The sequence below is a fragment of the Panicum virgatum genome, chromosome 2K, assembly GCF_016808335.1.
Source record: "Panicum virgatum strain AP13 chromosome 2K, P.virgatum_v5, whole genome shotgun sequence".
Lineage (NCBI taxonomy): Eukaryota > Viridiplantae > Streptophyta > Magnoliopsida > Poales > Poaceae > Panicum > Panicum virgatum.
The window spans coordinates 62,546,197-62,572,358 of record NC_053137.1 but is presented as its reverse complement, the minus strand read 5'-3'; the positions used below and the strand labels follow the sequence as shown (position 1 = coordinate 62,572,358).

Below are 26,162 nucleotides of genomic sequence, written 5' to 3'. Positions count from 1 at the left end.
CGTCAAAAGTTTCAAATATATATATGTGTGTGCTTGGTATTCATGGAAATTTACATGCACATATCAAGGGGGAGTTCTCTCTACTCTTCGAACTTGGGAAATTTATTCATACCATATTCTGAAATTTTTCAAGAAAATGAGTAAGTTTTTCCAAAGTTCAATTCCAAGTCCACCTTATGCCTAGTGTATAAAGTTGACTTGAAAACTTCTATCACTCCAAAATTTAGTGTTGTCATCAATTACCAAAAAGGGGGAGATTGAAAGCATCTAGGCCCCTAATTCGAGTTTTGGTAATTAATGACAACGGTTTGTGGATTAACGATTCCTTTTTGAGATAATGAGTAAAGGTTGATCCACGGATGAAAGAGATTTGATTGTGAACGTATGGAGTTTTGGAGATGATGAGCAAAGCTTGGGCTCAAGGCAAAGGTATAAAATAGGGCCTTTGTATTTTACCGGTCACAAGGCGTTTAGTGGGTGAAAAGTGACCGGATTTGTTGGATAGATAGCCGTACTATCAAGAGGGGTTGTGTACTCATGCTTGACGGGTCTTTAGTGCTATTTTGCTCAAAATGTCTAGTTGCATGCATGAGGGCTAACGGCGTTTTGAAAAGATTTGAAATAGACTAAGTTCGAGAGCTGACTGAGTAACGGCGGACAGTCCGCGCCTGAGGGGCGGACAGTCCGCGCCCGTTCCAGAGAGCTTGCAGAGGCTCTGGTGGGATGGCGGACAGTCCGGCCCAGAGGGGCGGACAGTCCGCGATCGTTCCAGAGAGCTTGCAGAGGCTCTGGTGGGCTGGCGGACAGTCCGGCCCAGGTGGGCGGACGGTCCGCTACTGTATTTCATTTTTGTACCAGAGACGTTGTTTCTCTGGTTTGGGCTGAAAAGTTAAACTGCGGACGGTCCGCTCCTGAGGCGCGGACGGTCCGCAGGCTTATCTCAAAGTTGTTCCAGAGACGATGTTAGTCTCTGGTGGGTTGGAACTCTTAACTGCGGACGGTCCGCCACTGAGGCGCGGACGGTCCGCCAGGGCTTAACGGCTAGTTCTGACATGCATTAAATGCACTCTGACTCACTGGTTTTTAACGGCGGACAGTCCGGTTTTTGAACCGCGGACGGTCCGCGACTTCGCAGAAAAGAGTGTAACGGCTAGTTTTTGGAGGGATGTCTATATATACCCAATGCCCGGCCATTGGGTGACTCTCTTGGCCATTTGGATAGCATTCTTGACACATTAGAGCTAAGGCATCCCTCTCTCACACACACTTGCTTAGAGATTGCATTTTTAAGAGTGTGAGAGCTTCCTAGTGCATTGCATCAAGAGTTTGAGCTTTGTGGCATTAGGGAAACTTCAAGCAAGCGTCATCAACTTGTTACTCTTGGGAGTTGCCGCTCCCTAGACGGCTTGGAGAAGTGGATTTCGTGGAGCACCTCCAAGGAGATTGTTGAGGAGCCCCGATTTCGGTTGTGAGAGGTCTTGTGCTCACCTCACCGGAGTGGTGAAGAGCAACTCTAGTGGAATCGAGGTGTGGAGCGGTTCCTTGATTCAAGCCGGCTCAAGATCAAGAGGTTCTTGATAGAGGAGCGGTTGATTCTTGGAATCCACCTCAACGTGGATTAGGGGTGACCGGCAAGTCATCGACACCACGGGATATATTCTTGTGTCAAGCTCGGTTACTACTCTTGCTCTCTTTTATTCTTGTCTTTACTTTGAGCAATTTACTTTACTAGAGCTTAATTCGTGTCTTGTCACCCTAGGTTGCAAACCCATCTAGAGATTGTAATAGCTTGACATAGGGCTTTCCTTTGTTACTAATTAAATTTCTCTAGTGTTGTTGGGTTTAGTTTTTAAACCGCCTATTCACCCCCCCTCTAGTCGGTGTTCTTGATCCTACAACGTGCCGGCCATCCTAGGCGTCCGTGCCACCGCCGCCTCGTCGTACCTCACGACCTCATCCCTTCCCTGGCGCCCAAGACCAACTTCGCTTCCTCCCCCGGCCTTCTTCCTCCTCAATTCCTCGCGCCCTGAGCTACCTCACCACCCCCTCCACCTTCCCCGACCCTCACCTGAGCTCTTCCCCGGCCGAGTTGGCCGAAAACCCTAACCCTACCGTCGGCCGCCATTGGAGCCAACCCGAGCTCCGCCTCCCTCGCGTCGATCCGCTTCTCCGACCACCCTCCGCTCAAATCGACCCCAAGAATGGGTTCGTGGTGAGTCACTCGTGCTCCCCGGCCTTTTTCCCCTTTGTTTTGTGCACCGCCAGTGCCGGAATGTCGCCGCGCCGCCGTGGTCGCGCCACCTCCACCGCTCGTCCGCCGGGGAGCGCCCCTGCGCGGGCCGCGCGCCACCCTGCGCGCGCCCCGGGGCCGCTTGGCCTCCGTCAGCGTGGCGCCGCCCCCTCCCGCGGCCGCCTTGCCCCGCCACGGCCGGAACGCCGCCGCCGCCATCGCGCTGCCGATCCTGCCCGCGTGCGCCTCCGCCGCGCGCGCCCCTGCGCCCCTGTGCTCCTGCCTCGCGCACGCCCCGCGTCCCGGCTGCCCTGGCCGCGGTCCGGCCGAGCCGCGCCGCCGGCCGGCCACCACCGGCGGGGCCAGAACCGCCGCGCGCCCGCCTGGCCAAGCGCCGACCATGGTGAGGCAAAAGCAAGGGAGGAGGGCGTTGGGAGCGGGGCTCCCACTGGCATGTGGGGCCCCGCTGTCAGCCCCCCCTTTTTTGTTTTGTTTTGATTCAAGAAATTGTTATTTCGGCTGGAATTTAATAAATGCATAACAATTCACGGAAAAATGTGAAAAATGCAAACTAAATTTTGTTAGGTTTCAAAAATCAATATCTTCAGAACAAAAATACTTGTGCTTGGTAAATGTCACTTTTTCCCCTGCTAAAAATTCAGTTTGTGTTTAACCTAGTTTATTTAATACCAGTTGTTCTGTTGTTCTAAAAATTATGAAAAATTCACAGTGGCTTACTCCTTACATGTGTAGTCCACTGTAAAATTTTTAGGTGCATGGTCTATGTGCATGTGTGTGGATCTATTGTTGCTTGTTTTCCTTATCAGTAGTTTAGTAGCTGTTGTTTTAAACACTTCTGGCTAAAATGATTTGAACTTCGTAACCGCACCTACGCACTCAAATCGTTCAGTTGTTACTTTCTTTGTGGTGGCTACTCAGTCGATGCATGTCAGCTCTGTCGGTTCTTTCTTTTGCTTTGGATCGAAATGCGTCGCATCGTGAGCATCCATGCACTGCTGTGGTTCTGACTCTGGCATGGCATCTTTTCATACGTGTAGACACCGCGAGTGAAGCCGTCTACGAGTTGATCGCTGAGCCGATCCAAGCGCCGCAAGCAGGGGAACCGCGAGCCGAAGCTGCTGTCGAGCCAGATCCAGAAGTCGCTAACCTCGCTGACTAGCAAGGCAAGCCCCGGTGCATAATGCTTAATTTCAGTATTCAATATTTGTTATATAATTATTGTGCATTTAAGTTTTTAGGAGTTGATTGGAACCTTAGATGCATGATCCCTAGGTTTCCTCAGTCACTCTACTAGTATACAGGTCGTTAGTACTGCAATGCTTAATTAGGATTCGGTAGAAGTCGAGTGATTCCTGTCACTCGCGAGATATAGGTCTTGTTACTTTTGGAAAAGTTGCTGGAGAGTGTAGCTTTGAGAAAAGAAAGGGAAAATGGAGACCGGGCGGAGGAAAGTTGGTTCTGGACATGGAACGAATGGAAAGTGAGCCTCCGCCTGTGTCGATTGAGGACCGTACCGTTGTTGGCCGTGCTGACCAAGTTTGAACAGTACTAACCACATACCGGAAGTAGGAGGTAGTCGAAACCGGTAAGCTCAGTACCATATGTGCACCGGTAGGCGGACTTGATACTGTCTTCACCAGTGGAGCTAGTATACAAACTCATGGCTGACCCTTCGTTGGTATCGGTGGGGCTAGCAGTCCCGGGTCGCAGGGCAGTTCGGCTATTCGGTGTGCAGATGTGAAGGGTTGCCACGTAGGGTCCGACGGGGCCTATATGTGACGTGTGTGTTAGGTCCACCTTGCAAGGTTAAATCGGATCGATTCGCCGTCTCTCTCGGTTAAGAGAACATTGGTCACTTTGTCACATCGTAGTAAAGAAGTGGAATGAGATTGAACTGAGAATGTTTGCTGTGGTACTCTAAAAAGATAATGTGATTAACCATGCGTGCTCTAGATGTTGGTGCAAACCTAGTTGGTATTTGTATAATAACCTTGAGCTAAAATTCTGAAAGTAAGGATTCACTGTTAGTAGCTTTTCTGCAAAATAACTCTAGAGCCAATCAGCTTTACATGTTTAGGAGTCGGCTAAGTATATACCAATAGTCGGGTAAGCCTTACTGAGTATTAGAATACTCAGACTTGTTGTTGCCATATATTTTAGCAGGATGCGTTCCGGAGGACTCCGAAGAGATCTGCGCCTCGTGGATCGATCAACCACTTCCTCCGGGTTGGTCGGTCGAGTGGGTCCCGTCTTCTCCATGAAGTTCGGGCAGGTGAGCCTCACATCAGTGGGCAAGGTGTGAAGCTCATCTTTGTCTGCGACGTTGGTTATCGTTCTGTATTTTGAAGCTTGTTTTCAACTCTAAATTGCTTTCCACTGTATTTGAACTCTGAGGTTTGAATTGTAAATCTGGCTTGTAAACACTTATTGTAGTTTAAGTTGGTGTTTCTGTTAAACTTGGGTTGTAAATGACTTTGAACACTTTTGTTGCCGGTAATCATCTGTGCTCGTCTTTTGGCGAGAGTTCCTGTGTAATCGATCCTGGTTACAGCAGGCGGTCTGAGTGTACCGGTTGAGTGCAGTAATTCTGGTTTGAGTTTAAGTGTTAATTATTGCACTTGATTGGTATTATTTGGACTGTTCTGTGACAAGCACCCTAGCAGTAGTCGTTACCAATCTGGTTTGCTGGCCGTTGCTTCCTGCGGCGGTTCCCTTCGCGCGGCCCAAAAAGGCGCGCGCCGGGTTTCGCCAGGGGAACGAGAGCTGACCGGCGCGCTCGTTGTGCGGGTAGTTCAGAGATGGTGACCGAAAGCACACAGTGTGGGTGCGGGAGGAAAGTCTCCGTCGGGTGCAGGAGGAAGAGGGAGGACGGCGGCGAGGCGCGTGGTCGTCGGCGCAGAGGGAGGACGGCGGAGAGTTTCGCTGACAGGCGGGTCCCACTATTCAGATTGATTTAGGGGCCATTATTTGGTCGGGCTGATTGGAGTCCGGAGAGGATTTCAAGCCCCTAAATTTTATGGGCCAGTCCAAAAATGCAAAACAGAGGCACATATTTAGTCAATGGGCTGGAGATGCTCTTAGGCTACCAAAAGTAAGCCCATCATTTTTTTAGTCTAGAGCAACTCCAATAGGGTCTCTATTTGGGTGACTAAACCCATATTTTAGTTATTTTGCTCAAATTTCCATCTCCAGCAGGGTCTCTATTTGGGTGACTAAAATGAGGAGGTGACTAAGTTTCCTCTCCCACCTCCTCAATTTGGTTACCCTCTACTTAGGCTACCAAAAGTAAGACCCACTATTTTTTAGTCTATTTAGTCGGTGCTGCCGGAGTAAAGACTATATTTTGGGTGACTAATCTTAAAAAGTGAGTGACTAAAATGAGTTTTATTCACTCAAATTTAGTCACTCCACTGGAGTTGCTCTTAGTCGGTGCTGCTGGAGTAGAGATTACATTTTAGAGCAACTCCAGCAGGGCCTCTATTTGAGTGACTAAATCCACATTTTAGTCATTTTGCTCAAATTTTCATCTCTAGCAGGACCTCTATTTGGGTGACTAAAATAAGGGGGTGACTAAATTTCCTCTCCCACCACCTCAATTTGGTCACCCTCTACTTAGCCTATCAAAAGTAAGGCCCACCATTTTTTAGTCTATTTAGTCTGTACTGCTAGAGTAGAGACTACATTTTAAATGACTAAACTTCAAAAGTGGGTGACTAAAATGAGTTTTAGTCACTCAAATTTAATCACTCCACTGGAATTGCTCTTAGATGACTAAACTTGGAAAGTAGGCACTCAAATTTAATCACTCCACTGGAGTTGCTCTCAAGAATTCCATCACCGGCCCGTTTCTGTTCAGATAGGAGGGGGTGCAGTCCTTTTCTCATGGATGTTTTTTTTTTCTTATTGTCATCACCCTTTGGTCTTTTGTAGTCTAAAAATATAGTTTCCCCTGGACCACGTTATCTCCTGTTATTTCTTTATATTTTTAGGATCACTTTGTCTGCCAATCTAATCCTTGATTGGGACATTTTCCAAGACGAAATTCTTGATTGGTACACAATAATTCTATACAAGCATTTTTGTGTGCTGAAAGGTGCTTCTAGTGGGACCATTTTCTCCTGCAAAATCCTTATCTTTTTTTTTTCGGGTATGCAAAGTCCTTATTAAGTGTCAGGCTTCCACGTATTCTACATATCACAGATGCATGTATAGTTGCCCTAGTATAATGTCCGACACCGACAACACAAAGCTTGTCAGAATAATTGAATCGATCTTGGCACCAACAAAACAAGTACTACCACTGATTGTACGGGCGAACTTGGCACACGAGCTCGTCACAAAAATAGCACATCACATTTCTACGCAAACACAACCATCTCGAGCGATCTCCCTGTCATCCCAACCACTGCAAAGACTTATCCGACGCAGCCGATTTGTGAGGATCCAAAACACCAAGAGATCTTGCATTCTCCATCTCTCATGCAACAGCCCCTCAGTAAGCTACAGTGACTTCAATTTTTGTGAGAGCTTGCAGGGAGATCTGCACGGGATTATACTAATGAAAGGTTGCAGAGACATGCCATTAGTTGTTTACTGTTTAGCAGTGCCGTGTCGCGGGCATGGCTCAAATGATGTGCAGTCCCTATGATTCTGCCCAGATCTCTCTTTCTCGCGCTAGTTTCTTATGCTGACAGGACAGCTACACCTGTAGGTCTGCCGAGGGACACGCACATCAGGGACAGCTCAGAGATCTTGGACAGGAGAGCAAGAAAATGTAGGAGGGGAGGCAATATGAAACGCCAGGAATCTTCTTGGATTTGATCCGTTTTTGTTGCGGTTCCCTAGAAGTATCTACATATAAATCACAGCAGTAGTACAGGAAGTCGTACGGTATTTTCTTACATAACAGCAGATGTAACACCTGGGGAATATAAACAACAACTCAACTGACCAACTTATTATAAAATGGTGAGGAAATTGTTTTGAGTTGTAAGGCTAATTCCAGTGAGGAATTTCATGTTGATGTTTTCAAAATAGTCATATAAGTAAAAAGACTATATGAACTATATTTGAAACTATCTCTCAATGCATAATTTCATATTGTGGTTTATATTGCATTTAATTTCAAGACTCATAGAGTGTTGGTATTCGTGTAGAGAGAGTTTCATCTAGATAAAATTGATTTCTTCTCTTTCTTTTTAAATTATATAACATGTCATCATATAATCCTACATGGTATGCTAATTAAAGTGCATAAAACCCCAGACTGTAGTACATATTCAGCCATTCAGGTGGCCGGACGACATGTCAGAAACTCAAATTGCAGTCTGTCTCTTCGGTGTTGGCAAAGGTTTGAAACATTATACCACGATCTGGTTCTTGGCCGTGTTTGGTTACGGTTGAAAAATTTTCGGCACGTTTTTCGAGAAGAGAATCTCGTATGCATGGAGTACTAAATGAAGTCTATTTGCAAAACCTTTTCAGGGACGGGTGTAACTTTTCGCGATAAATCTAATGGCAGTAATCAATTAATGGCTTGCTACAGTGATGCTACAATAACCAACCTCTAATCGCGCGGTCAAAGACCTCATTAGATTCGTCTCGCGATTTACACGAGGGGTTGTAGAGATGGTTTTGTAATTAGACTTCATTTGATACTCTAAATTAGTGGTCAAAGTTACTATAGTATTTCATGGAATTTAACCAAACACGGCCAAGGGAACGGTTGTCGTTTCTGAATACATTCAGAGCCATGTACTAAAATCTACTGTTTCGTAGTTGTATGCTCCAGATCTGATCGGTCTAACCTTTTTTAATTGGAGTAAATTATTGCACATGAGAATATACCATTAAGAAATTTGTGCATCATGGAAGCGTATCTCCAGTTTTTTTTAAGAAAGGATTCCATGTGATTTAGCAATAGCACAAATTTATCATATAACTTTTTTTTTTGAGAAACCAAATTTATCATGTGACTTTATTACGACGTGCTTGCATAATTGAGCACCTAAAAGAGAGACAAAAAAAGGGGTCAGGGACGGTGCATGATTTGAACGGCCAACATCAATATCCAACTTGCCAATAATGAAATGCTAATGATGCCTATTATTGTGATCATGTGGACAATGTCATTCTGCTAAGAATTCAAAGTTCAATGCGACGGCACAGGAAAGAGAAGCGGTCTCCTTGGGCTGTGTTTAGTTCCCAAAAACTTCCCCCCAAACTCCAAACTTTCCATCACATCTCCATCACATCAAAACATTAAATATAGCAAATGACTCATGCATAGAGTACTAAATGTAGTTAAATAAAAAAACTAATTACATAGTTTTGATGTACGTTGCGAGACGAATCTTTTGAGCCTAGTTAGGTCATGTTAGGACAATATTTGCCACAAACAAACGAAACGTGCTACAGTGCGCTACAGTGACTGATGTGACTTTTCGCATCCACTTTTTACACTCTTTTTACACATCTAAACACACCCTTGGACGAGTTCCGAAGCCTAGCGTCGCGAATCGAAATGCCTGCAGGCTGCGGTCAGTCGAGGCGTCCGCGTACGAAAAGAGATCAGGGCGTGTTTACTTCGCGAAATTTTTTGGATTTGGCTACTGTAGTATTTCGTTTTTATTTGGTAATTAGTGTCCAATCATTGATTAATTAGACTCAAAAATTCATCTCATCATTTCCAGCTAAATTGTGCAATTAGTTATTTTTTAAAATATATTTAATGCTTCATGCATGTGTCCAAAAATTCGATGTGACGAGAAATCTTAAAAAGTTTTGAAAACTAAACAGTGCCTCAAACAAGACAACAGGAAATGTTCAGTATCCAAATAGAAAAATCAAAATTCCAAGCTCAACCATCGGTGTCCGGTGTCCTGTCGAATGAAGTTCCAGTGCGCGTGCATCGTTGACACACCCTCTTGGTTCTGCACAAACAGGTGGCGCCATTCCTAGTTTCCAGCCCAGTTGAGGACGAAAAGTCCAAAAGAGAAGCACAAAGGATTGTGCTTTTCAGTGTTCACGCAAAACCAGAAAAGTTTCAAAAAAAATGGAACACTATTTCTAGTTTCCAGCTCATGATACTAGTGTATTCCATTTTTCAACTTTGCAGAATCGCATAAAAAAAATGTCAGCAGATGAATTTGTCGCTTGCGACACTTTTCCACGGGCAAATGATGATCTGATGTGACCGCAGTTGTCTCAGCAGCGGTGGACGTACGGCTAATCGCAAAAGAAACGGGAAGGACTCGCGCGCGTAATTCAAAAGGGCCTTGGTTAATGGTTATAGTTACGGAGATCGAGATTGGCACGAATCATTTGGGCGACGGGGGGGCGACGGCGACGGCAATTATCTGCGCCGCCGGGTCAATCATCGCGGCCCGTGCGGTGGCCGCCGGAGCTGCCCGCAACGTGATCGGACGGCTGTGGCCTCCGTCTAGCCGCGCCTAACGGTTTACCAAACCCGTGGAGCCACGAGACGGCGCCGCGGCGGGCGTCGCCGGCGCGGGGCGTCGAGGAGGCAGCACCACGAGCGACGGCGCGAGCACGCGGGCGGCCACTGATCGGCGTGTTTAAAACGTGTTTAGTTCCCTGCCGTGCAAACACAAAATTTTTTTACGACGGAATCTTACTAATTTGAAGTACTAAATGAAGTTTATTTATAAAACTTTTTGCACAGATGTGTTGTAAATCGCGAGACGAATCTAATGATGCTAATTAATCGATGATTAATTAATAATTAGCGGATGGTTACTATAGCATCACTGTTGCAAATATGGATTAAGTAGGCTCATTAGATTCGTCTCGCGATTTACAGCCCATCTATACAAAAAGTTTTGTAAATAGACTTCATTTAGTACTTCAAATTAGCAAAATTACTTCGCAAAAATTTGCATTTTTGTGTTTTTGCATTTAGGGGTGGGACTCTTATTTCCCTTGGTTTGGTCGGTCGAGGGCGGGGCTGCTGCCCTGTTGGCTGTTCCTGTTTCTGATTCCCATGGGCCAAGCTAGCTACCAGTACGACGAATGCACTTTGATTCGCCGGTGATCCGTGCGTGCATGTGGCGCGTCCACATCCATCGCCCATCGGCGGGGCGCCCGAGCCTCGCCGCCACGTGGCGGGACACTTCCATAGCGATCAGCGGCGGGCCCCTCGCCATTCACCTCTCGCACGCCCACCAATCCCGCCGCTGTCCCTGCCGCGCCCATGCCTGCCCGTTTCCTCGTTCTACTTCTACACGACGAACCTCTCTTTTCCATCACACACATGCAGATCCGTGCCGTTACATGCGGCATGAGCAACAGAAGAATGTGCAGCGCGTTGACCGGAACGTGCGGAGGCGGCGCGGCACGCATGCAGCGCTGCAGACGAGCAGCAGGGAACGGTCAACCACGTCCGTTCCCCAGGCTCAGGCCGGGCCTGTAAAAGGAAAGATCAGCAGCGTTACACCGGGTCGCCGGGCCTGTAAAAGGAAAGATCAGCAGCGTTACCCCGGGTCGCCGGGCAACTCGAAAGGAAGCGCGCACGCACCGCGACAGAGGAGGCACCGAGCGCCCACGACGCGCGTCAACGGGCAGGAAGAACCTCCGTTTCAGCTCCGGCATCCAACAACCTTCGATTCGATAACAAAAAAGAAAAAGAAAAAACGCATGTGGCGCCACATGATTGGCTCTCCGTTCCGCATGTGTAGCAGCAGCACTGGACGAGGACGGCGCGGGCGCCATCATGGTGCTGGACGCTGGGTGGCGCCACGGCCCGGCGCCCCGGGTCCATCATCGCCGTCCGCTCTCGGCGCCCGCCCGCGCCGTGGCCAGTGCTCGCAACAACAGCAACAGCAATACTCAGGCCGGCGTCCGTAGTGGCCGGGCGAAACGGAACGCAGAGTGGAGGCAGCGTCGCCACTCGCCAGGCGGCCGCGCCGGGGCGGGCCTAACACGTGTCACGCCGCGCCCGGCGCCGGGGCCCGGGCACGCGCTCTCGTCTTGATCCGGTGTGGGGGCCTACGCGCGCGGCTCGCGTGTCGCGTCACATGTCCGCCGCTGGTGCGGCGGCCGGCAGGGGCATGTGTGTGTGCGGGGCGGAGGCGGCAGCCAGCCACAGCCAAGGTTCCCTGATCCGGTTCCGGTTTGGGCCGGTACCAAACCGGCCCAAATTTAAAATTCAAATTTGAATTAAAAAATAAAAAATTTCTAAAAATATTTTAAAAATATTTCAAGGTGCGACGAATCTAATGGTGTCAAATTTTCTCAAAAATTCGTTCGTTTAACATACTTTTCGGACATTTAAAGTTAAAACAAAAAAGAAAACGAAAAAAATGAGACGGCCCATTAAGGCCCACTTGGTAAACCGGTCTAACCGGCCGGTATACCGATTACACATGCGATTTTAAATTTGGATTTGAATTCAAACCGGTCAAACCAGCCGGTACACCAGTCAAACCGACTGGTAAACTGGTCTAACCGGTCGGTATACCGGTACGAACCGGTTGAACTGAGTTTTTTTAATTTAAATTTGAATTTGACCGGTTTCTACCGGTAACCGGTGCAACCGGTCCGGTAAACCGGAACCGGAGCCCAGCGGTTACCGGAGACCGGTCAGTTAGGTGAACCCTGGCCACAACACAGGCCGGCGCTGGGTTGGTGGTGGCTCCCGTCGCGTTAATTTCCTGTTCCGTTCGGCCAGGAGTGGCTCCCGTGGCCTGAGATAAAGAAATCCGTGGCATAAGGGCACCCGTAATGTTGGAAAAAAGCGGTCCATAGTCAATAAATGCTATGCTATTATCTGCCCATAAACACTGCAGAACCGGTCTATAAGAAAGATTCTTTTATGGTCGACTATAGTGCTATGACTGGGTAGTAACAAAAAAAAAATTCTTTCTCACTCTTGTGTGCCCATGGAAGATGGTTGGAGAAGGTGGAGACCAGTAGTACTTTTTTATGTTAATGGCCCCACTTGTTACTGCTTTAAGCAAATACACATAGTGAAGTTTGCTATAGTCCATGGATTATTTTATTTGGACCCACCATAAAAACCAACCGGTCTTTATACATCGTTGCTGCCCTAATGAAATAAACTGCAATTATGCACGGGAGTTTGGGTGGCTGACTGGCTGTACACTGGGAGATCACCGAGCAGTGCAGGTCCATGGCTGCATAAAAAATTTCCGAGGGCTTTCCTAGAAGAGCACAAGTGCACAGCTAGTGGGATTTGTCAACGACTCACGAGTAAGTTTAACTAACTAAACTGGAAAGAGCCCTATAGATAAGTTCAATGTACTAGTAGTGCAAATGAGTCACACTTGGTGCACTAGTACAACTCCACAAATCGCATTGGATTGTGAGTAAGGCCGTGTTTAGTTCCAACGCAAAAAATTTTGCGATGGAATTTTACTAATTTGAAGTACTAAATGATGTCTATTTTTAAAACTTTTTGCACAGATAGGTTGTAAATTGCGAGACGAATCTAATGATGCTAATTAATTTATGATTAATCTATAATTAGCGGATAGTTACTGTAGTATTACTGTTACAAATTATGAATTAAATATGCTCATTAGATTCGTCTCGCGATTTACAGCCCATCCATACAAAAAGTTTTATAAATAAATTTCATTTAGTACTTCATGTATGTGTCAAAATATTCCATGTGATGTTTTTTTTTTGTGTTTACGGGATTTACGGGTAAAAATCTAAACAGGGCCTAAATGGGCGTGGCAGGAACTCAAAGAAACCATTAACGTCAGAGTACTCCCCCTAGCTAGTTCGTTACTTGTACTGGAGTTTCACTTATCCGTGTTACCCACCTTGGACCTTCCCCTGTTGAACACGTCACATGGAACCTTTTCTTTTGTTCTAGAAATGGTTGCGTCCTGCGCAAATTATCCCGTTTGATAGGTCCAGGAACGGCTCGTTGAGACTTGAGAGAGCGGAAGGATAGTTTTTTAAGAGAGAGAGAGAAAGAGCGGAAGCAAATATCTGACTGGTCATTGCTTGGCACGCATCGATGTCATTCCCGAAAGACCAGACTCCAGCCGTCCAGCCGTCCAGGCAGCGGGTGGGTGACGCCAAGCTCGGTACAAGCGATTGCCGTGCTCATGATTTCAGATATTCACAGGTCGCGCAACAATTACGGAGTAATAATCTTTTGTATTTGTGTTGCTCCTTTCTGCAGTCGAGCCCTCTTGTAACATATTTTTCTTCTTGATAATGAAAAACATGTTTAAACACGGTCGCGAAAAAAAAATAATTTCAGATATTCGAAGATACTACCCGATCCTAGCGCCGACAAAGCAAGCTATCCAGAGCGAGAGAAGCGGGGAGCGAAAGGAACGGGCGCCACGAATGGCACGCGCTCCACGCCTCCGGGACACAAGATATGCAGAGCCGAGCTAGTCAGCTAGATTCATCCGCCAGAGAGAGAGAGAGCAGCGGTCACCGTCGTTTTCAGCAGGAAGCCGCAGGGGCACTCTGCGAGCAAAGGAATGATCGGCATGCGACGGACGGGGCCAGCCAAGAACGTGTCATCTTTACCGGCGGGACGGGAACTCCGCGCCCCCATCAGGGTTTACAATCCTGCTCGGAAACCGCCGGAAACCGGGTTTTTTTCCCGTTCCCGGAACTGGGCGGGATTGGAAACCGCCAGGATTTCCCGGAAAATTTCGCCCAAATTTAAATTTTTCAAAAAAATTTGTATGAACGGTAACCGCTGCATCCCGAGCGGGAACCGTTGTTTCCCGACCGGTTTCCGTTGATTTTTACCGGGAAATGCCGTCGGCCGAGGGAAAAATTAAAAATTTTGGCAACATTTCTCCGTAATTTTGTAAATAGCATTGCACAAAGTATATATCAAGCATTTATGTATCATTGACAGGGAGATAAACATATAAATAGAAGTTCATATACATATAAATGTTGTGTTCGCATGAGTAGTCCATAAATCACAACAATAGTCCATCCAAACTTCATATCCATAGTCCATACAAATCATCAAATACACATCATGTTATTTGTATGAGGGTATATGGTTTTTATGCAACACAATAATTATTTGAAATAATCATTGTGTTGCATAAGAACCATATACCCTCGTACAAATAGCTAGCATACACATATAAATTCATGTGTGTATGACACAGTGCTAGAGGACTATACATTATCTTGCAAAATGTTAGGTGCATAATGATGGGTACATGTATGTGTTAGTAAGTTAGTTGTTGATATTGTAGGAGATGATATGTTAGTGGTAGGATTTATCATATATGTGGTAGTACTTATCAAAATGTTAGGTGCATAATGATGGTTACATGTATGTGACATGTCTATATATGTGTGTGACATGTATATATGTATCTTATATATGTTTGTGCCATGTCATGTATTCAATTTGCACTGAAATGCTGCCAAAATTTTCATTGTTCGTACTAACTATGCAATGCTATGTCCATTATATACATTAAAACATTATATATGGAGTCATTTCTTACGGCATGTCAATTGTTCAAATGGAGTCATTTCTTTGTAAAATTTGGCTTCACTACACCTGTTTTTTTTTTAATTCCCGGTCGCTGTGACCGGTTTCCCGGTCAGAAAACACCGGTTCCCGGTCGGAAAAACCGGTTTCCCGATTTTTGAATTTGAAGTGCCATTTCATCCGGTTTCTGGCGGTTTTCACCGGGAACCGGCCGGTTTCCCGTTCCCGGACTCAGGCGGGAAAACGCTTCCCGACGGAAACGTAAACCCTGGCCCCCATCCACCATCCAGACCATCCTGGTTCTTGACCACAGGAAGCGGCCGCAGCGGCTTTCCCGTGGCGCCGAAGAGGACAGCGAAGTAGGTGACAAAGGTGGCACTAGAATAGCTCGCGCTATCGCCATCGGTTGAACCGGCAAAGGTTACCGGTTTACCAAGTCACGGCCAACGACGGCCCGACGCCGGGCAAGCGCTCGCCGTTCGTGCCACCGTGGCTCCGGCCGGCCGACGGTGGTGGGTAGTTAACCGAAACCACCACTCGCCATCGCTGGGGAACCACGCGTGGGAACGTCAGGAAGACGGTAAAAACTGGATGGAACAACCGGATCCCATCCTGATTGCAGCAGAGTCCCGATGCACCCTGCGGATGCTCTCAGAGACCAGACACGCAGAACAGAGGCGTTTCTCCAGTAATGCACCACAGGATCGGAAACCAAATTGATTCGTTCCTGACGCAGCACACACACGTACACACAGAGACTAGCACAATCCAACCCACACGGGCACACGCGAACTCGAAGCTTTTCCGCAGCTTCGCGGCACACAGCCACACACCCTTCGCTCTGCTTTGCCTCGCCACGGCCGGCGGCGAGGAAGCAACCAAACCGGAAGTCGAAACTGGAAAGTGAGGCTGGGCGGGGAGGGAGGTAATTGCGGGCAGAGGAGGCTAGACTGTTCTTCGGTCCTCCGGACGACATCTCGCTTGAGGAAACTGTACACTCGCTCTCGGACGCAAACACGCTGCTTGCTATTTACACGCGCGCCGGCTCGTCTCGCCGAAGAGGTGAAGGGAGGCTAGGGACGCACGACCAAGGTGGGGATGGGATCGCCCGATTGAGGAACGGGTCGTCACTCCGCCGCAACTACCGCCGCTGGCCTCGCGCGGAGGCTCGGGCTCCGCGGCTGCCGCAGTATCTCGATCAGCGACTCCACCTGACGGATTGGAAACGGATTAGTCCATGGACAAATGGGCGAATAGTTTTGGAGCTTCTGCGGATGCGGGAATGCGGGAGTGGTCTGTACCTTGGTTTTGAGCTTGGGGCGGGCGGAGGGCGACTGGGAGAGGGCGACGAGGGGAGGGATGGCGCCCTCGCGGGCGACCATGGTGCGGTACACGGCGTTGTCCTCGCAGATCTGTAGCAGGGAGAGCGTGGCGATTTCCTTCTGCCGCGAGCTGCCGACCTCCACCATCTCGACGAGCACGGGGATGCCGCCTTCCTCGACGGCGGCGGCGCGGCCCTCGTCCGAGCCCACCAGGGAGTGGAGGACGTAGGCGGCCTTGTCCACCATGCCGGACTCCGGGTCGGCCATGAGGTCGAGCAGGGGCCGCACGGCGCCGGCCTCGACGGCGCGCTGCCGGTTCTCGCGGGCGCCGCTGCAGAGCGCGTAGAGCGCCGTGGCGGCGTCCTTCTTCCCGCGCGGGCCGCCGGTCTCGAGGAGGGAGACGAGCAGCGGGATGGCGCCAGCGCGGCCGATGGCGGCCGCGGCGGCGCCGTCGAGCTGGGAGAGCCGGAGCAGCGCGCACGCGGCGTTCTCCCGCGCGGCGGGCGACGCGGCGGACTTGAGCGCCTGCACCAGCGGCCGTATCGCGCCGGCCTCGACGATGGTCGCCTTGTTCTCGTCGCAGATGGAGAGGTTGAGCAGCGCCGTGACGCCGTGCTCCTGCAGCAGCGGGTCCGCGTGCGACAGCAGCTTGACGAGCGGCCGCACGCCCCCGGCCTTGGCGATGCGGACCCGGTTGTCCGGGTTGTGCTTGGCCAGCAGCCGGAGCTCCATGGCCGCGCACCGGAGCGAGTCCAGCGACGGCGCCGGCGACTCCAGCTCGGCCATGAGGGACGAGATGGCGTCCTCCGACGCCTCCGCCACGCAGGACAGCAGCAGGCGGTGGATGCCCGCGGCGGCCGCGGGCGTGAAGGAGAGGTCGTCGCTGCCGCACTCGCTGAAGGGCTCGGAGCAGGAGGAGTCGCCGCTGTCGCTGTAGCAGCTCGTGCTCCGCCGCCGCGGGGAGGTGGACGCGTCCGACTGCATCCCGCTCCTCAGCCTCCTCGTGCCGCGCCGCTCAGGCAAGGAGAGGAAGGAACTGGGTTCCTTGCTTTGCGTTCGGAGAGGCGAGCGAGCGGTGGCGACGGGTGGGTGTGGGTTTAACCATCTCGCGGCCTGGCGCTAACTAATCCACCCGCCTTAACTTTTTTTTTTCCCGTTTCAGCTCTAGCGCAACAGTCGCCGTCGGATCATATCGGACGGTGCCCGCCCGCCGCGTGGCAAGCGACGGACGAAGTGCGTGAGCCGCGGCCGGTGCGGCGCGGAGCGCCAGCCGTTGGATCGTGGCGCGACGGCGGAGGAGGCGCGCATCTCCTAAGCCAGCAGACGCCAGACGGGGGTGGCGTGCCACGTGAGATGGGACCCACGGGGCGCGGACGTACGGGCGTGATGCACGTGAGGGCGGCAGGGCGCGGGCGTGTCGGGGCTGGTCCACGTTGGCGTGCCCACGCTGGGCTGTCTCGGGTTGTGGGCAGGCTTACCTGGCCCGCTGTATAGGCCGGAGGAGGGGCTTCGATTGGTGAGCAGAAATGGGCCGGTCCGGAGCCCCGGGGTCGTTTAATTTGGAAGGCTTCTACCCCCGATCCACCGACTTGAATGATGGTCATGTATGGTCTTCTTCTGGTCTTGTGGATGAGCTCCGTATGAGAGCGAGAGCGATGGCAGCATTCGAAGGCATGTCAATCTGCAGGCTTCACAACACTTGACGGAGTGGCAACGAAGGCTGCGGTGACGCCCAGCGAAACTCGATGAGTGGCAGCAAGATTAAGCCGTTGACTGATAGACTTAGATCATATTTGTTTTTGATTATAATCGGCTTATCGGTGGAAATAAACGATAATTCTATAAAAATATTATGTTTATTTTCACTTATATGGTAATTCGCTTTAAAAATTTGCGAGAAGCGAAAAGTGAGAAAATTTTCACTTAGCTTATAATCTAAACATGGCTGAAAGAAGCGATGTCTCCATGCATCCATCTAGTTTGAAGTATTAAAAGCAACTTGGGTCGATCTTGCTTGTACTGTGCCGTAGAGTTGCAAATTTTTCTGGTGGGGGCAACTGGCAAGTGCCTCGTAGTATATCTATGCGTACGCCGTAGAGCAGGAAACTGCCCACACCACTTGAGGTCATTTAAAAAGTTTGCTTACTATAGGGTTGTCATGCCTTCCAATTCCAAATCAGTAGCAAAAGACCAAGAAAAAGAAGCCATGGTTCACAACACGCTTCGGTCTTTGTGTTTGAAACAAGGGAACCAGGACCAACTCGCCTGAGTCACATGCGACGCGGTTATTACGCCTCGGCTGAATTCTTTGTTGACGTTGAGAAAAAAGAATGTTTGTTGCAATAGAAGCAGGAACTTCCTATTCCAAAAGGGATCGTGCCAAAAGCGGAGTGAGCATTTGCTCACATCACCAAGCAAAACGAGTCGTAGAAAGTACACTGCGCTTGACCAGAAGGAAAGGAATAGCGAGGAGGTGCAGTACGTACCCACCTTCCTCGTGCCTTGATTCGACCTGTTTTGCTGCGAGGCTGCGTCACTTAGCACGATAGCGCGCGGCTTCGTTCCTCCTGAGTCCTGACTGACCACTCACTGGAGATCAGGGTCCTTGCTTTTGCTTGGTTATTTCACGGGTTGATGTCTTCTCTGCCTCTGTCCAGCTGAAGCGATCGTGCATTTTGGTGATGGAACTTTCCGAACTTCCAAAGCTATAGCCATATCGGTCAGGCTCAGGCAGCACTGAACCTGAAGAGCCAGTGCATTCAGTTTATTCAGTCTTCAGTTGTCAGTTTCGTCAGTTAGCATCCATTCAGTTCAAGCAGAGCAAGTCGGCGTTTCCTGCAACAAGTTGGCGAGTTCGTGGATGGCATCCAAGGTTCTTATCAAAATTGGGCGCGTTTTGCGCTTAATCTCTCTTGACAGATGTTAAACAGAATCTAGCTTAATGCAATTCTGTTGCTAATGTAATGATCAAGCCACCTGATTTTAGGCTTCGGTTTCCTGGTCTGTATTCTCATAGAAGGAGAACCGATTAGTATCCCTAGAGTAGCAGTAAGAGTAGTGGCGTCGCAATAGCAAGACCATTGTTTTCAGTAATCAGAGTGTTGCTGCTGCTGTGCCTTGCAATTTCCTTCAGTTCCTCATTCTGTTCATGTTTGTTTTTCCCCTCTTCTTCCTGATCCTGACACATATGGGAGCCTTCATTCATCTAGGTATCTAGTACGGAACAGGTTAAACAAAAGTGAGGTACTCCTACAGTCCTACTGAAGGACCAGCAGCAAGTACTACAGTGCAGTCGATCGACCATCAGAATATGGACGCACATATCATATTGGGCCTTAAATGTTGCTAGCTAAATTGGGTATTCAATCCACCAGGGCGTGTTTTCTTGGGCCGCTGGCCTGCTCCTCCTGCCACCGCAAGTCCGCACGCAACATTTGGGCCCGTTTGGGACGACTGCTGTGGCGCGTATCAGCGAAAGAAGAAAAAAAAATCCCGCCGAACGGTCTCACCACACGATAAATGAGCGTTTGAACTGGAAGCGGAAAAAACACGAGAAGCGAGGTCCGCGCAGCTTATCGCTTATGGGTGCCGCGCTTTTTTTTTGACTGCAGTCCCAAACAGGCCCTTGGTCAAGCGCAGCATCTGCCCGCCGAGCCACGAGCTTCCACTGCACGCGGGCCCAGGCGGTAACCTGATCGCGCCCGCAACGACGCGGCTGGCGGTTCTGATATCAGTCGACAACCAGGCCAGGGCCAGGGCCTTATCGGGCCACAACTACAACAGCCGACAACCAGACGCGCGAGGGTTTTCCCTTCCACAACCCCCCGCCTCCGCCCGCGAGAAGTCGGCTGCGCTCCGCCTCCGCCGCCGGCCCTCGCTCCTCGGTAAGGAACCCTAGCCCCGATCCGCTCTTCCTCGGTTCAATCCCGTCTCGCACCGCTGTAATTCTCCAGGGTATGTAGTCGTTTGTGTGTCGCTTGGATCCGATCGGATCGTGCAGCGCGTTGGTTCCTTGATGCAATCGTCAGATTCCGTCGCGATCGGGCACTCGTAGCCGGATGCGATTTCGTCCGATCGGGTCTAGTACTGAGACGATCTGGGGTTTTGTGAAATTTCTAGAGCGTGTTGAGATCTGGTGCCGTCGTTATTGCACGATCTGTTAGGGTGGGCTGCCCTCCGCAGCTCCTTCATCCGCCTACGAGTGCTCAGGGGCGCAGATTTGTGGATCCGTGCTGCGCTTGGTATTTCTCGTCGATGTTTTGGTTTGGTTTGATTTGTTGTTTGTGCGGAAGAAAGAGTAGATTATATGGAACCCTAGATACATGTTTGAGAATTCAGAGGTGGTGGACTGGTGGTTCTGAATGTATGAATTGATGATAGTCTGATTTACACGAGAAAGCACTGACTAAAAGCATTTGTCTACCTCAACAAGTGCATCCATATCATTCTTGGTTTTACTTGTCTCCTTTAGTCTTCCATTGGCACTAAAATTTCTTTCTCTAGTCTTTGATTGCCGCGATTTGTTCTTAATTAGCTAGATTTCAAAACAGTTCTTGGGAGCTAGAAGTTTCTTAGATATGCAATTGAACCTATTCCGCCTTATGAGTTACATTCTCTAAGGTAAACGGTGCATGTGGATATGAGCTTGGAGGATTGTCAAAGTTGGTTATGATAGCATATCAGTTGAAATGTTACTTATGTAACATTTGGTATATTATGATAGAAGTTTACGGCCCCATGTTAATTGCAATTTTTGTATGAATTATATTCTATACCTAATTTACTTGCATACTTTGTTAGTAGGGTAATATTTGGTGCCTTTTAATTTACTTGTATACTGTTTGTGAACCTAGATTTGCCAGCTAACTGAAGTGATTTGACTATAGAATGGTTTCTTCACTCAGCAAACTAATTTGAGATGTCTCAGATGGAACATTCACATGAATATTAACCTAATTTTTCTAGCTTATCTGTTTTCATTATAAAACTCTTGTGCTGGTCTTGTATCTGAGTACTACAGTACAAACATTATTATATATTCATTTCATTCCCAGAAATATTGGCAATGCAAACAAATTATGTGGAAAAGATGTTAGTTCCATTAAAATAAAATAGTTGCAGTTTTCAATCTGTTTCCCCCAGAAGTGCCCACTTTGTTGTTTGTTTATATATTACTTTACTTTGGATTTTAATGGTGGTTCAACTGGACCTTTGGAAATGCAACTCTTGTTAACAAAACTTGGAGAACATTCTTTTAGTTCTAGTATTCAATTGTTTTGATGCATTCTCTATTTTCATTTCGGTTTGAGAATTGGGCTTGATGTTTTTTCTTCATGTCTCATATTATGTATGTTTGTGTGTTTTGTGGTCTCCAGGTTAATTAATCATCCACACTCAGTCAAGATGTCTGACAGCCATGAGACTGATAGGAACATTGAGATTTGGAAGATTAAGAAGCTGATCAAGGCATTGGAGTCCGCCAGAGGCAATGGCACAAGCATGATCTCTCTTATCATGCCTCCACGTGATCAGATTGCTCGAGTGGCTAAGATGTTAGGTGATGAATATGGTACTGCTTCAAACATCAAGAGTAGAGTTAATCGTCAATCTGTGTTGGCTGCTATCACCTCAGCTCAACAGAGGTTGAAGCTCTACAACAAAGTGCCTCCGAATGGATTGGTTCTCTACACTGGAACCATTGTTACTGAAGATGGAAAGGAAAAGAAAGTTACTATTGATTTTGAGCCCTTCAAGCCTATTAATGTGTCGCTATACCTTTGTGACAACAAGTTCCACACTGAGGCTCTAAATGAGCTCTTAGAATCTGATGACAAGTTTGGGTTCATTGTCATGGATGGTAATGGTACTCTTTTCGGCACACTAAGTGGCAATACCCGTGAAGTGCTTCACAAGTTCACTGTTGATCTCCCAAAGAAGCATGGTAGAGGAGGACAGTCTGCTTTGCGTTTTGCTCGGCTTCGGATGGAGAAACGCCACAACTATGTCCGCAAAACAGCTGAGCTTGCTACACAGTTTTTCATCAATCCAGCTACTAGTCAGCCTAATGTTTCAGGGCTGATTCTTGCAGGTTCTGCTGATTTTAAGACAGAGCTGAGCCAGTCTGACATGTTTGATCAGCGACTTCAAGCAAAGATACTTAATGTGGTTGATGTTTCTTATGGTGGTGAAAATGGTTTCAACCAAGCTATTGAATTGTCAGCTGAGATCTTAGCAAATGTGAAGTTCATTCAAGAGAAGAAGCTGATCGGCAAGTACTTTGAGGAGATCAGTCAGGACACTGGGAAATATGTCTTTGGTGTTGATGACACCCTGAAGGCACTTGAAATGGGTGCTGTGGAGACCCTGATAGTGTGGGAGAATCTGGATATCAACAGATATGTGCTCAAGAACAGTACCACTGGTGAAGTTACTATAAAGCATCTGAACAAAGAGCAGGAAGCTGACCAGAGCAATTTCCGTGATTTAACCACCAATGCTGAGCTGGAAGTTCAGGAAAAGATGTCTCTCTTGGAATGGTTTGCTAATGAATACAAGAAGTTTGGTTGCTCGCTTGAGTTTGTCACCAACAAGTCTCAAGAGGGATCACAGTTCTGTAGAGGATTTGGTGGCATCGGTGGTTTGTTGCGCTACCAGCTAGATATCCGCTCATTTGATGAGCTTTCTGACGATGATGGTTTGTACGAAGACTCTGATTAGCAATCAGCCAACCTCATGCCTGTGCTGGCCCATGGAAGGACGCCACAGCAGCAACAGCTCGGGTTTGCTATACCTACGCAGAAACACTTAAAAAGCAGCTGTAAGTACATATATTCTCTTGTTCATTTTTGTTTGCCACCTTCTGCATACCACTATTTTGCTTGACTCTCCCCCTTTGTTGCAGATCCAGAGCTTTATGGGCATGGGCCAGCATTGTCCTCTTCTGGAGGAGCTTAAGAACAAAATGATGAGTCACAATCATGGCACAGTAGTGTTTCAAGAAGATACTGAACTTAAGCAGCATCATGGCAGTGATGTGTCGTGAAGTTACCGTACTCAAGTGTATTTAATTTCGGGTCAACCATCATGGTAGTTGTGTGTCAAGAAGTTATCGCACTTGAAGGCCTAACCTTGTTATGGTGATTTGTTGTCTTTAAATCATATGTTATAGTCGTTTGCAAGTCTGTCCTAAGATGTGAATTCTGGTTGCTTGAATGCTTTGTGACTCTGTTTTGCATTCTGCTACTAATGCAGTGGTTGCAATGAAGGTATTATTAATTATTATATGGAGTAATTAAATCTGTCGTCCTGCATTGTCCTCCCTGCATCTTGCCACTAGCTGTTAAATTAACCATTTGCCCTGTTGAAATTGCCTTTTGTTTTTGGACCTGTTCAGATACTTATTTGATTCCTTTTTCAAAAAATGAAAGAAACTGAAAAGAAGTAGCACTTCAATCCGCTTGTTTTAAAGTAGCACTTTATTCGTTATATGCTCAATATTTTCCTACTACATTTGTTTTCTGATTTCTTTTGAACTCGATCCAATGTAAGTGGGTGCCGTGAGAAGAAATGATTCTGCAGTATGGTGATGTTCTATTGCGTTCTCTATCGTGGAAATTGATAGATAGAATTCTGATCATACCTTTTCATAACTATATGGGGGCGTGCATTACTAAATGGACGTGCATTGTGATGCGTACACGACGTGAGTTTTCTGGCTCCAGAGCCACTGATAATGCCTGGCGCCTGCCCATTGTCGAAACCTCGTTCATGATCACTGAAACTTCTGAATAAAATGGGCATTGCATGATCACTGAAACTTCTGAATAAAATGGACATTGCGTAAATGTATATGTAACCAAAGGTCGCTTGCAAGGAAAATTGCTGCTGTTAAAGTCGATGTCAGGGTCGCAAGGCGCAAGCCATGTGATTTCCGTGTTCGTCACCACTCAACCACTTTGTGACGATGAAACTTCTGAGGAAACACCTCGCGGCATTGCTGGTAGAAACCTTTGTTTCGCTTTACGATCGGGCGGTTGCGTGGTCAGGTTGTTGTCTGTAGCATTGACGCAAAAAGCAGCCGACAACCATGAAAGGTTGGTCAATGAGCAGGTATCCAAGCCGCTGTTAGCTTGTGACTGACGTCAGAAAAATGGGACTCGTGCCCAGGCAGGTAGAAGCTTATCCGAGCGACCGAGCACATGATCAACGTGTTCATCCGAAATCACGTTCCCTTTTCCATTCTAATTTGTTTTCAATTCAGGATAGAATGGATTTAGAGAACTGAACTTGTAGAACGCTTCAGTTCATTAAGTTTAAACTTCTGTTTTGAATCAGCATAAAAGTTGAACTCACATTGCCGGACCTGCTCAGATGAACACCGACGGCAACGGCTGCTCTGAGCCGTGATCAGGCGAGCATCAGCTTTATGACGTGGAACGTATGGTGAGTAGTGCTACTAACAGAATCTTAAGTCGGTCCAAGATAGACAAATGATACTATCCGCTGTCTGCTGACGAGGCCACACCTTTCCAAGCGGAGAAGGTGAGGTCAAAACAGTGGTGCTTCTTCGATCGGTTGCGTGTGCACGCAACCCTTGCAGGAGAAGATCCCCTGATCGCCCACTGTTTCGCACGGCAACATCAACGCCGCCATCATGCCGGGCGAACTTATCCGAGACGAGACAGACCGGGATGCCCAGCTGACCATGTGACGAAATGGATTCCAGCAGGAGGCCGGGCAGGCAGGAGGGCAGCCGGCCGGCGAAATTTCCGAGCCCCGGCCAGTCAAATTCACGCGCCCAGGTCCATGCCGGGAAGGCTCCAACCCGCCTGTATAAAAGCGCACGGCCCCGGTCCTTGGCACGGCACGAAGCAATCAAGCAACGCAAGCAAGGGCGAGATTGCGAGAACCACTTGGCGTGAGAGAAAAAAAGAAGCTTGGAACACCCAGCACCAATGGAGGGACTGATCCCGTTCGTGATCGACACGTTCAGGAGGAGCCAGGAGCGGAGCGGCTACCGCTCCGTCTCGTCGGACGGCGGCAGCTCCCGCGGCGGGGGCAGCAGGAGGCACCTCATCGACTACTCGGAGCTGCCCGACGCCGCAGCCGCGGCGAGCGTCGTCGACAGGGCGTCCGGCACTCTGCACCGCCGCGCGCGGTCGGACTACGTGGAGACGACGGCCGTGCGTCGCAGCGAGGAGCGCGGCAGGCCGGCGGCCGTCGTCGCGGGGTCAGCCTATCGCCGGAAATGAGGGACGGTGGCAAGGTTGCGTGCGTGCTTGCTGCCTCTGAACTTTGGAGGACGCAGGAGCATCAGCGATGCAGCATGTTGGGGGAGTAGTTATCTACAATTTGTTCTGTTTAATTCGTTCTTAGCCATGCATCAGTGTAATAATCAAAGAAGAGAAAGCTCAGCTCGTGAGCGTAACAAGGCGCTCACGGCTCGCATTCTCGTAAGCTCAAGGACAAACCTGTCTTTGTGTTGCTGTTCCGAAGGGGGAAAAAACGAAATGTGTGTGTGTGTGTCTATATATATATATATATCCGATCTTTTTGACTTGTGTATTCTATTCATGTCTGAAATGAATAAAAGAATGGTGAAAAAACCCCCGAAACCCCAGAGGTCAAACACTCTCAAACTGATGACGTACGCATGTATATCATCAATCGGTGTATGATAAGCTCACGCTAACAAGTCAGGAAAATTTGGATAGTTTCTAGATGGGCGAATTTTGACACGGGCAAGGAGTGGGTGTTGATCGCTGATATCGCCCTTGCTCATCCTCTGCTGCGACTCTGCAATCCGAGCTTCCCCATATCGCTGTCGAAAATTCAAAAAAGTTATCTGAACACTGGCAGTGTTCATTCCATGCAAGTAAAGTGCAAACGAAATTCCTTGTTAAATTTTAAAGCAAACGAAATTCCTTGTTGATTTTTCTTGTAAGTACAGTGCAGAAGAAATCAGTGCAAACAAAATTACTGACTCAAACAGGACCGTTTTCTTTAAAATCAAGACTGAAGAGCGAGTAATCTGCTGCATGTTACTGTTCCAGGGTCAGGCTATGGCTGGACCGCTAGAGCGCCACAGGAACTGCCACCCGGATCGGCAGTCGCA

General features: G+C 48.4%; 3 protein-coding genes across 3 annotated transcripts; 2 read left to right on the top strand and 1 right to left on the bottom strand.

The window, feature by feature from the left end:
- Positions 1 to 15,406: 15,406 nt before the first annotated feature.
- LOC120693193 (U-box domain-containing protein 4-like) lies at positions 15,407 to 17,144 on the bottom strand. Its single transcript, XM_039976617.1, has 2 exons — positions 16,028 to 17,144; positions 15,407 to 15,937 (listed from the first exon to the last, which is right to left on the bottom strand). The coding sequence occupies exons 1-2, from the start codon at positions 17,030 to 17,032 to the stop codon at positions 15,854 to 15,856; spliced, it is 1,089 nt and encodes a 362-aa protein (XP_039832551.1). The 5' UTR covers positions 17,033 to 17,144; the 3' UTR covers positions 15,407 to 15,853.
- A 2,633-nt stretch (positions 17,145 to 19,777) lies between these two features.
- Positions 19,778 to 23,346, top strand: LOC120693184 (eukaryotic peptide chain release factor subunit 1-3-like). Its single transcript, XM_039976609.1, has 3 exons — positions 19,778 to 19,932; positions 21,424 to 22,865; positions 22,950 to 23,346. Exon 2 carries the CDS (start codon positions 21,452 to 21,454, stop codon positions 22,763 to 22,765), a length of 1,314 nt encoding a protein of 437 aa, XP_039832543.1. The 5' UTR covers positions 19,778 to 19,932; positions 21,424 to 21,451; the 3' UTR covers positions 22,766 to 22,865; positions 22,950 to 23,346.
- A 1,288-nt stretch (positions 23,347 to 24,634) lies between these two features.
- On the top strand, positions 24,635 to 25,653 carry LOC120693179. Its single transcript, XM_039976599.1, has one exon. It carries the CDS (start codon positions 25,003 to 25,005, stop codon positions 25,297 to 25,299), a length of 297 nt encoding a protein of 98 aa, XP_039832533.1. The 5' UTR covers positions 24,635 to 25,002; the 3' UTR covers positions 25,300 to 25,653.
- Positions 25,654 to 26,162: the final 509 nt, after the last annotated feature.